The sequence below is a fragment of the Mya arenaria genome, chromosome 10 (assembly GCF_026914265.1).
Source record: "Mya arenaria isolate MELC-2E11 chromosome 10, ASM2691426v1".
In the NCBI taxonomy this organism is placed as follows: domain Eukaryota; kingdom Metazoa; phylum Mollusca; class Bivalvia; order Myida; family Myidae; genus Mya; species Mya arenaria.
The window spans coordinates 14,466,345-14,477,778 of NC_069131.1; the positions used below are offsets into that span (position 1 = coordinate 14,466,345).

General features: G+C 34.5%; 1 protein-coding gene across 1 annotated transcript; it reads right to left on the reverse strand.

The window, feature by feature from the left end:
• Window positions 1–1,162: 1,162 nt before the first annotated feature.
• On the reverse strand, window positions 1,163–8,133 carry LOC128204276 (60S ribosomal protein L7-like). The gene is made up of 6 exons (XM_052905686.1): window positions 8,070–8,133; window positions 7,353–7,452; window positions 5,425–5,591; window positions 4,874–5,011; window positions 4,412–4,521; window positions 1,163–1,427 (listed from the first exon to the last, which is right to left on the reverse strand). Exons 1-6 carry the CDS (start codon window positions 8,078–8,080, stop codon window positions 1,219–1,221), a joined length of 735 nt encoding a protein of 244 aa, XP_052761646.1. The 5' UTR covers window positions 8,081–8,133; the 3' UTR covers window positions 1,163–1,218.
• Between the last annotated feature and the right edge of the window lie 3,301 nt (window positions 8,134–11,434).

The window sequence follows — 11,434 nt, forward strand, 5'->3', positions numbered from 1 at the left end:
CAATGAACTGTAAAAGATATGGTAGCAAGAGTTATGGTTCTTGTGCACTGCACTTGCCCTCCATGAGATCTATCTACATATGAAGTTTTAAGTTGATAACTCTTATATTCTACTAGATATGCCCCGGACATCACTAAGCATAAAAATTAACAAAGGGCAATAACTCTGAAAATATGGAAACAAGAGCAACAGTTCTTGTGCACTGCACTTGCCTTCAATGAGATCTATCTACATATCTCTATATTTCAAGCCGATATCACTAATAGTTTACGAGATATGCCCCAGACAAGGTCTAAAAAAAAATACATTTGGTTCGGGTTACCCGACCCTACCTACGGAATAGGCGCCGACCCTACCGTTTTTATAGTCAGTTTGAAAAAAAAATGAAAAAAAACAAAAAAAAAATATTTCGTTTTTTTTAATTGCTTTTTAATATCAAGTTTAAACCTTAAATGCTTGTACAGAAGATAGCTTTAACACCATTCTCCAATGATGAAAATTATATTCTTATATAAAACCTAATAAAAAAAAAAAATAAAAAAAAATAAAAAGCCTACCTACCCTTCCTATTTTTTTTAAGGATGTAACCCTAACCAATTTTTTTTTTTAGGCCCAAGTGAAAACGGGATGACACCGCCGCCGACAAAAGTAACCATTTGTCGCCTAGTCAGGCGACACAAAAAACTTGGCAGCAAGTGTTGAAATGCTTTTGACAGTTCTGAGTGATTATGGTTTTGCTTATGTATTTGTTACCAATATGAAATCATTCTTGTGCGATTTCAAAACTAGAATAGGGCATTATAAAAGTCTTAGTAAATTATCTGTTGTTCTTCTCTTAAAACATACACATTTATGGAGGACACATCATGACATGTATTGAACCATAAAAATACACAAGAGGTAATTTCATCATGAGCATCCATACTACCAGTTAACTTTTTAATCCTTTAATTTGTACCTTGAATTCATGTCTTACTTCTCTGATGATGAAGTAAAAATACCATCTAGCCCTACAATTTTAACAAGACCAAGACATCAACATCTCGCAAGGAGTAGAAAAGCCACCACTTCTTTGAATAGTCAAGAGGCATAAAACTGCTGCCGTTGTCAACAAGGATGCAGTCTTACACAGCTCAGTATTGACATCAAACAAAACACATAATTGGTCTATTTTTTCCATTTATTTTCCAGCTCAGAAGGTCCATATATAACATATTATTACACCATGTGTCTCAACAACGGGTTGATCTGTGTTTCCCGGAGTCCGCAGTCACCACCGTCGTTGAAGTGGTTGTACTTCCTGCGCCAGCCACCGTTTGGTGTGTTCAGCTTGAAGGGCCACAGGAAGTTGGAGGCGGCCTTGAAATTGGGCCCAACTGTGCAGATCTCATGGATCAGGTCTTCCATGCAGATGATGCCTTTTTTGCCTAAAATGAGATATGAGAATGTGAGTGAGAAATGAGTATTTTAGTGTGGTTTTTGGCTAAAGGAGTTTAATGATTGATCATTCCATTCTCATTTTCCAATAACCTTACAAAATCAATGGACAAAACCAGGTTTTTTTTTGGTAAATTAATGTGTGAAATGAGACTCAATATTATGTGTTACGGAGTTGTTTTAACCAATCATGGGCATATATTTGTATTTAAACTGCTTGTTAATTGAGCTTTATTCCCAACATTGCTATTTGGCTTTGATATTGTCAACACATTTAAGGCTTAGTGCAAGACATTTGAAACTCTAAAGCTCCCCCCCCACCGGTACATAAAAACACTGGACACTTAATACACACTTTACTTCAGAAATAATTCAAGTCCTTGAACTGCTACATGTTTTCAGTCATCAACTTTTTATTTATTGCACCAGTAAGGGAAAACCTAGCATTGTGAATTCAGGACTAGAATTGATATTTAGCAACATCAGTCATTTTTTAAAGTGCATTTATATGACTGAAAATAGCACATACAGAAAGAGTTTGACAACATTTACAGAACTGTTTAAATTGTGAAAATAACTCATGGAATTTTGAAGTTCTGAATTATGGACATTTTGTTGGAATATTTTCATGCAAAAAGCACATATTCCGTATGACGCGTCACGGAGCTCTTTCCTTGATTTTCTTTAAACTATTTTGCATTATTTTATTTTTTTATTTTTGAAGATACAGGATTGAAATTTACATATTTTATGTATTTTCTTCTTTTCTTTTCATTTATGTTATTACTTTGCATGTTTTTTCTATGTTTGAAAAAGTAATTGAACAAGCCCCAAAGCATTCTCCGCTTGAAAACTGTTGCTGAGAGTGGGTTTTTCTTTAACACTAAAATCTCTAAGTGTGGCAGCCTTCTAGTTCACATGAAGGAGACAGTAACAATAAATGTTTATGGGATACACAAGAATACTGTTGAGGGCTATTCCATTTAAACATATACCCCAGGGGCGATGGCAATTTTTTTCATCATATATGGTAGGGTGTCTTTTTCACTTATTTGCATCTGTCGGTGGTTGCCAAATTGTGAAATTTGCTTCTGATGGGGGGGTGTCGAAATTTAAGAATTAAATTGCATATGACGTAAGGGTGAAAATCCCTTCAGACCGATCGAACAGTTAATTCATGTTACCTCCCTTGAATTGTTTATACTTTGCGGAATACTTCTGTTTTATTCCTCGATAGCAACTTCTCAATATACCATAGTCTTTTGTGGCATAGGAACTTCCGGTTTCTTTTCGGGTTGAAATGAAGTCTAATAACAGCGCTAAAATCGGATAAATTACCACCCAGGTTTGTTATGAATTATATATTCTCATTATATATGGCATTTCAATGAGTTTAAAATACATCATAGAGATATGATATGCATAACATAAGATTTTAATCGCTTGACTAACTACCTAGACAGGAGGTTGTGGTGGGTGGGGTAAACTGTTCTGAAAAATATATGCTGTTCCTAATCTTATTTGATTCTAGTTGTTGTGGTTTTTAAATCAAATAAGACGAAACACTTCTGCTATTAATTTCCCTTCCTTTTATTTACAGATATGATTCAAATATGCTGATATGTTTTGAGAACATTACTTCCATCAAGATCACCATTAGAATTGGTTTGGCAGCTAGTACACCCAGGACTGCAAGCTAGTGATGGATAACCAGTGGTGGTCAACAGACTACTGTTGGATGGACAGCTTTCGTTTATTTGACTGCTATTTGGGTTGGACCATGAGTGTTGGTTAAACACCTATAGATAGTTGGACTGTAAGTGTTGGTCTGACAACCGTTGTTGGCTGGACTGTTGGATGGACAGCAAGTGTAATGGACTGCTAGTGATGTTTGAACTACAACTGTTGGTTGGACAACTATTGTTTCTAGATGGCTATACTTACAGATTGGACCACAAGTGTTGTTTCAACAACTATTAAGTGATTGAAAGTGTTGGTTTGACCATAAGTGTTGATTGGACAGCGATTAATAAATGAAACTCTTTTGTTGCACAGCTACTGTAAATTGGACAGGGCTAATTGGTTAGATTCATTGGTTGTGTTTCTCAGACTGATTGTTTTAAGTACTTATAATTCTATTATTATAATAATTAATATTATTACAGGTACAATTATTCAATAATAATATTCATAATGCATAACATATTGTTTTATACTATAAACAGTAATTTTACGAGATCTTTCAATAAATTACAAATCCGTACAACCATGTTGTGTTTGTTTTCCAATTATTTTAGACACATCAACTTGCTTCAAACATGATAAATATGCTATTTAATTTTGCACAGCATACAAAGAGTTCATGGCATAAATTATAATATTAATTTATCTTATTCTTATCAAAAATAAAGATATAAGAAGTGTTACAGTTGAATCATTAAATTGTATTTCACATCAATTTCTAATGCATCATTAGATTTGATGAGATCTCTTTGCCTTTTATACTTGTACATTTTAAATCGCTTCTGAAGGGGGTAACGGTTATTCCGGATCTATAACAAGAAATAGAGGTAGGACCCCCAAACAGTTAATTTGCTTCTGTAGGGGGCAGGTCTAGTTCAAAAGTGCCTCCCCCCCCTGGGGTATATGTTTAAATGGAATAGCCCCGAGAATCTTCATTAAAACTTAATTTGTTTTCATTCTTAACAAAAAATTTGTCTTTTAATAATATCAACTTCATCCGAAAATGCTGGACTCAAGAGTCTTTTTAAGAAGGAAGTGTCTACCACTGCCTTGAATCGGATTGATAAGATTGCGTATAAATACCAAAAGAGCAACAGGTCAAAGTTTGCAATTGTGCATGATTGTTGTCAATTAAAAGAATCTGACCCTTGGAATGTTAAGGAAAAACTAGTATATAACTTAACAAAGATTCTGTTTAAAATTTGTATAAACAAAATCTGCACACACATACCTAGGACCTTCTCAATGATGGCATTGTCAGTGAGAGGGATTCTGCGGCCGGCCACCTTGCCATACCCACGCTTGTAGATGAGCTCTCGGACGCTCTTCAAGTTGGGGTACCTGTAATGTATATTATAATCAATGAATCATCATCAAGTCAGATGTATCATATAGTGATGAAGTAAAATGTTAATGATAATCTATATAATTAAATGCCATGCAGGTCTGACTGTTTCCATAGATTTCCCTATATTTCTACTCGATACGGAGTAAACATTTTCAATGTTTACAGTGAATAAAAAATACAAGGAAAATAGTACTTCTCAATCAGGCAATATATTTTTTGGTCTGTTAAGTTAGAAACTCTGATATTAAGAAACATGTACGCATGAAAATGAATTATTTGCACGTAAATTTGTCAAGCAAAGTATAATGTTTGTATTGCAAAAGATGTTGTTAATCACAGACATACCCCCAGGTGATGAATGGTTCAGCAATTCTAAGCATCATGATGGTTGCCTTGTTAAGCTTTACAAACACCCCGTTGTTGATCTGTCGCAGTCTAAGGAGCTGCATAATCTTCCTGGGGCGGGGGTGCACACCGTTGATACTGAAGAATTATTATTTACATGTAAAATCTAGTGTAAACATCAATACTTTATTTGTTCATTTTTGATGCATTATTTTTAACAAGGGCTTAGGATTATGTTAAAACACAGCAAATTTTACTTAACTTGAACAAATTATAATACTCAAGTGAGACACATTAAACTTGAGCAAACTGCAACATTAATTGTAAGGATCTCAAAATATGAACTACAATTGGTCTAAGATTTTTTTCCATATATAATGCCATTAAAAATACTTCTGAAATTGTCTAAACATCATAAAAAGTCAAGAAAACAAAGACATGCATTGACCTTAAAATAAAAGTTGCTAAGTCTGAAGTATTTCTTGTCGTTTTATAATCTGAAGAAGTTTTAATATAAAACTTTTTGAACTTCCAACCACACTAGAACCTACCCTCTGATTCTCATGACAAAGGCTAGTTTGGACTCAGCTGGCACATAGAAGTTCCCGGACTTTCTAGCCTGGCGCGAGAGGTTCACTTCTGCCTTGGCGTTGGCTCGGTATTCCTTAAGGTATTTCTCAGCACGCTTGAATATCACTCGCTTCTTGTCCTGGGCTTTCTGAAACGTAAAACAAAACCAATCACCTATTGAAAATATGAAAAAGATCAATTTCATTCATCTCTGGATATTGTTGGGACATGTTTTCAATAAAAACTTCATTTAAGTTCTGATATTAAGAGACTTTCAGTAATTCACTAAATTTCACTGATATCAACAGACACAGAAGCAGTGAACGAAATTCGGATTTGAATCCACTGGCCCATTCGGGCTACCAGATAGGAAATTTTACTAGCCCAAAACCAATTTCACTAGCCCAAACATAAACACCATATTAAAAGTATCACTCGTTTGGAAGCATTTATGAAAACACGCTCATTCAGTTTCAATAATTCAATAAATGTTCCTCAATCTGGACAAGTCAATGCGTCAATATTTTATTAAGCAAAGTGAATTTCTCGCAGACTAAAAAAATTGGGCGCCCCACCCCATGGAAAAGCCTTAAAAAGGTTAAAAAAAGGAGAAAATATTGTCTGACTCTGTTGAACATATCATTTAAGATTATAAGAGCTATGCGTGTACAATTAGTAGAATTATGCGTGTACAATTAGTTCTCTTATCCAATGCATCCTTGTCAAATCCGAAATGCACCAGCGATTGTGCAATGATTTTTTTTCTACTTTCAGTTTCACTTTCAAATTCCGGAAAAAAAATCGATGCCAATATTCCTATAAATGTTATTTAAAATAAATGGCAAAGCAATTTAAAGGTATATAATAGAACCTAACTGTACTGTACACTGACAACGATTTAACTATGTCCAACAGTTCTCCTTTAATACTTTTGTCAGGAAGTAAACGGGCACCTGTTTCCCTCGCATTAAAGACGATGTTTGTAATTTTCTTTTACGCATTAAAAACTTAAAATCTATCATTTAATTTTGGACAATAATAAAATATATTTAAACAAAATAAATAAAGTATCGATTTTTATATTGATAATTAGCGTCTAAGCTGCTTTTCACTGCCATCGTATTTAGCGAAAACTGCCGAAGTTATCGTAAATCTATCATTTAATTTTGGACAATAATAAAATATATTTAAACAAAATAAATAAAGTATCGATTTTTATATTGATAATTAGCGTCTAAGCTGCTTTTCACTGCCATCGTATTTAGCGAAAACTGCCGAAGTTATCGTAAATTTACATAATGGGCGGAGTTATTGACTTCAATGAGTTTGACTGCTGCTAATAGACACAGTTAGTAGTTACAAACAGATCGATAATCACTTGTCACTTCGGGCTTTAATTACTCTAGACATGTGTTTATATATATATTAATTGAATAAAGAAACATATTGCTCATGGCTTGCAGCCCTGAACCGCAGAGCAATTAGCTTTTTGATCATCGTAAATTTCGGCAATTCTGACTTCGCTTTGTTCTTTCGCCATTGTCAAGGCGACTAAGTCGCTCGAGTTGCCTGGTAGGACGCATTCTTAAATTATTAGCGTATAAAACACGATGCTTTACGCTTTTAATTGTTGTTTTTTGTTTTATTAAATTACATTTGAAAAAAAACGGTAGCCCGATTGGGCTACTTTTTACGGAGATCCGGTAGCCCGAGCTGAAATTCAGTAGCCTCGGGCTATCGGACTATCGCAAATTTCGAACACTGCAGAAGTGAAACAAAGATTCAGCCGCGAGACCATCAAGTTTCTCAATGCATTTAATATTTATAAATATATGATCAGTTGACAAAGATGTTACATGTTGTTTACACAGACATAACGTCTACAATTGTCACATATCAATGTTTTTACCTTTTTAGAGAGGAGGTTGGCCTTTGCTTGCTTTGATCGCCTCTCCTCATTCTGTTTCCTCCTTTTCAGGAGTGTCTCGGGCACCTTCGGAGGCTGTTTACTGCAGAAGAAACAGTACTTTGAAAACAAGTGTCAGTTAAGTATTGTTAAAGGGATAATATCCTTTGACATAAAATAATGTCTGAAGGTCTTTGATAAAATGACATTTTAGTGAATGGACATTTTAGTGGATGCAAAGACAGTAGCAAGTTTAAGGACAGCCCTCTTTCGTCGGGACTAACATATTCACATCGCTTTCCCACTGTGCGTATGCCGAAAGGCCTTACAGTGTATATATATCCAGCTCCAAAAGGCAGTCCGAAATGTTCGAATATCTAGAACTTCGTAGATAAAAAACGTTCGAAAAAAACGTCATTACTTTTATTTCTACATTCGGTAAGCTCTGAAAACCATGAATTGTGATAAGCATAACAAACAGACAATACAATATATGAAAGTAGATAGTCCATTCGGGTAATTTACTGTCAATTCTTTGACATCAGACACACACCAACAAATCACACGAATAAGAACCTTATTTAGTTATTTTCTCGCAAAATATGGTTACTTAATAATTTATAACATATAAAGGTAATGAATTAATACAAATTTTAAAGATATCAACAATTAACAACATAGATTCAGATCGATTTAAAATGGTAAACATGATTCACGTACGTATTCGCCATTTTAGCGATGGGAAAGAGGCAGTAAACCGGAAGTCTAAATCGTCAGTCAAAACGGTAATACTATTTCTGAAATGGTGTCGGCTTCGAGAGCAAAGTCTATCGAACTAATTATGTTTAATTTTCATAATAAACGTAATGAACATTAGATAGATTGTCAAGATAACAAATATCTAAATTGGTTGTTTACAGTGTGGATAATGCAGAATATACCTTATTATAATTCTGAGGAGGGGAAGTGAAATCTTCATGTATGTTTGTTCAGCAAATTAAACTGAATTTTGATTAATTAATGCTTATGAATGTTTTAAGTGATTTAATAGCAGAATTTACAAGACTGAATTGAAATTAAATGATTATTAGTTATGGTTACCTAAACACTTAGCTATAGTTCGCAACTCAAGCTACATTATCACAAACTACTTAAAAGTTTCAAGATTCAAGACATTTATTAAGTAATTTGAACACAATCGTATTTCTCATTACACGATCAACATATAATTCAATTATACTTATATACAATGATAACACAATAGGTTTGAATGTGAGACACGACAGATATAATATGATAACTATTAAAGGGACTGTACACCAGATTGGCACCATAACAAGTTTTTTTCTGTAACGAATGTCAGGACAATTATTTAATAGAATGTGTTACGCTTTGATGTCATAATTGTAAAAAAGATCCAAAATGTAAAAAAATGTGTCGGAGACCGGGTTCGAATCTGTGTCGCCAAAATTGCAGACCAGCGTCGTATCCACAGGGCTACGACGGCTTACTCTAACCGGGAGACATAATAAAAAGCAATATACCTAACTCGGTAATATCACGTGATAACACCGACTAGCCAATCACGCATAAGGAATGAATTCTACTAGGTAGACATACCCAGTAATCTATTTTAATGGAAAAATACGAAATAACTGCTAAACTTAAATAAATTGCAAACTATGTAGTAAGTTTCAATGCATTGTACACATCGATACCAAGTTTATGTCAGTTTTCGACAAATTTCTTTTTTTGCGCTATTTCATCATACGGAGTACAGCCCCTTTAATAATCAGAGGGACTCGTTCATGGTTTTTAATATGCACTTTTTTATTACGAAATAACGTGTGACAACTCATTAGGAGTGTTACAACCAAGATACTGGCGGCTGTGACCCTTCAACAAATGTTGATATACGCTCCTATATTGTCTTTGAATTCCACAATTTTGAAATGCGTTACAAACGGGATTCAACATAAGGTTGTAGTGTGATTGGTTAATTCACATGATCAAGTGGTGCTTACTAATGTTTTAAATAAAGGTTTAAATATCCATCAGTTTAGAGTGAATCCATGTGGGTGAGAATATAAGGAATCGGTTTCTATGTTTTTCTTGACTGTACCGCCGTGGGTTTGCCCCCCACTACAACCAGATAGCCATTTTAAGAAGCACTTGACATTTGAAAAGTATCTTGATGTAGATATGACTGAATGATAACTATAGAATTGCATTATCTACATAACGATTATGTTCACCCTTTCTTGAAATAGAAGTGGGAAGGTTGTAATAATATTGCAATAATGAGCCCATGATCGTCAATGTAAAGTACGTAAGTCTAATGTGGTTGAATTTGAATTACACTTTATGTTATGTTGTTCGTTTCACTATGATTTACATCTTCAATACCATATGTCCAGATCAGGGAATGGTTTTGAATACATTTATGTATATATAAATGTTACAAAAAATAACAATACTATAAGATATTGCCTAAAAACATTTACAATGTTATATTAAGACGTTCTGTCAGAATTAATGCAGTTGCTTAGTAGCCCTATATAAAATAGTGTTTGTTTAAGTGTATACTTAGCTCTTGTCAAATGTATTTAGTTTTGTCACCTTTACATTTTGTGTATTTCTCATTCTTCATGTCATTGTTTATATCTATAGCTAAAGGCTTTGTACTGCCGATATTGTCAATAAAACTCGGCAAATCTTTAAAAAATAACTTAGATGTCTTTACATTGGTCGTCATTACAGGGCTGGAAGAGAAAATAAACTGTATGCATTGTGTAATAGGCACAACATTGGTGATGAATTTCACTACCATTTTAATCGTAGTCATTCTAATACGTAAATATATTATCATATTCTTTATCGTAAACCAAACGTTTTAAACGTTAGAAACTTCGTGTGTAGTACTGATAAAAATATATTGATAAACATCACTCTACTGGCTTAAACCATAATGCTAAGTATTAAATGAGTCATCTTCCTTATACATTCGGCGACATTTTATTGATCAAGCTGTATCTATTTTAAATCCTATATCACAAAGATTCATAAATCACTTCCACTAAGAAGTTTGGACAAGTCCGTCAGTCTGTCTCCTTTGAAACCATTTTGCTCTACCATCCAAGTTGAAATTTATGACTGTCCACGTGTGAAATAATTATATACGTATGGTACTCATTATGGCGAACCTTATTTTGTGCGGGCGGATGGACGTCTAGTCATCATCTTCTTCTTCCAAATAAACGTCATGCCTCAAGTTGGTGAACAATACATGTGTCGTTGAGGACAAGTTTGTGCAAGTAAAACTTTAAATTTACAGTTATAATCACTGCAACAGTCAAAACACTGATATTTTGCAGCCCAGACTTGATGCACTCGATTGTATTGGCTGCAACAACTGCATCTAGAAGTTACTTCCATAGTCGTATGGTGTTATAGGAAAGAACGACGTTGGATCTATCGGGATCCTTGAATGTGGGATCAGGATTTTCAGGCTGTGACCGCTAAGTAGACAATTATATTAGCATTGACCAAGTACGGTTCAACTGGAATAGCTATAAGTTGATGAACTGTTCGATATATCGTACTAACCTTGGCTGTGTGTCTCCTTAACCTTAAGGTGAACAGTAAAATGTATTTTTTTCTGAGAAATCTAAGCGTATTATTCGCTTTACGACAGGTAATGTTTATGTGTTTGTACCAGGAAAGATCTTCTAATATATATGCATCAATGTATTTTTCCTGGTGACTCTAATGACCTCAAACTTGTCTTGGTTTAATTGCATAAGCCTGCTATTTTCATAATCTTGCAGTTTATATAAATCTTCTTGAACTTAAACAGTCACCGACGAAGAGGCTACACAATCAGACATATCGTTGACATAAGCAAGGAACATGAGTGGGCCTAGGACGGTCCCCTGGGGCACGCCGGATGTAACAAGAAAACTTGAAGAATGCTGCCCTTCGAAGACTACCGACTAGGTTTTGTCTGTTAGGAAGTCCGAGATCCAGTAAAGAAGATGTCCCCGTACCCCGTAGCATCGCAACTTTATCAATAGGCGTTGATGTGG

Bases quoted from the DNA above. Each gene is read 5' to 3' on its own strand.
- LOC128204276 (XM_052905686.1), bottom strand. The intron at 5,592-7,352 runs GTAAAAACATTG...TTTACGTTTCAG, and splicing joins CCAACCTCCTCTCTAAAAAG to AAAGCCCAGGACAAGAAGCG. The intron at 4,522-4,873 runs GTATGTCTGTGA...TATACATTACAG, and splicing joins GAACCATTCATCACCTGGGG to GTACCCCAACTTGAAGAGCG.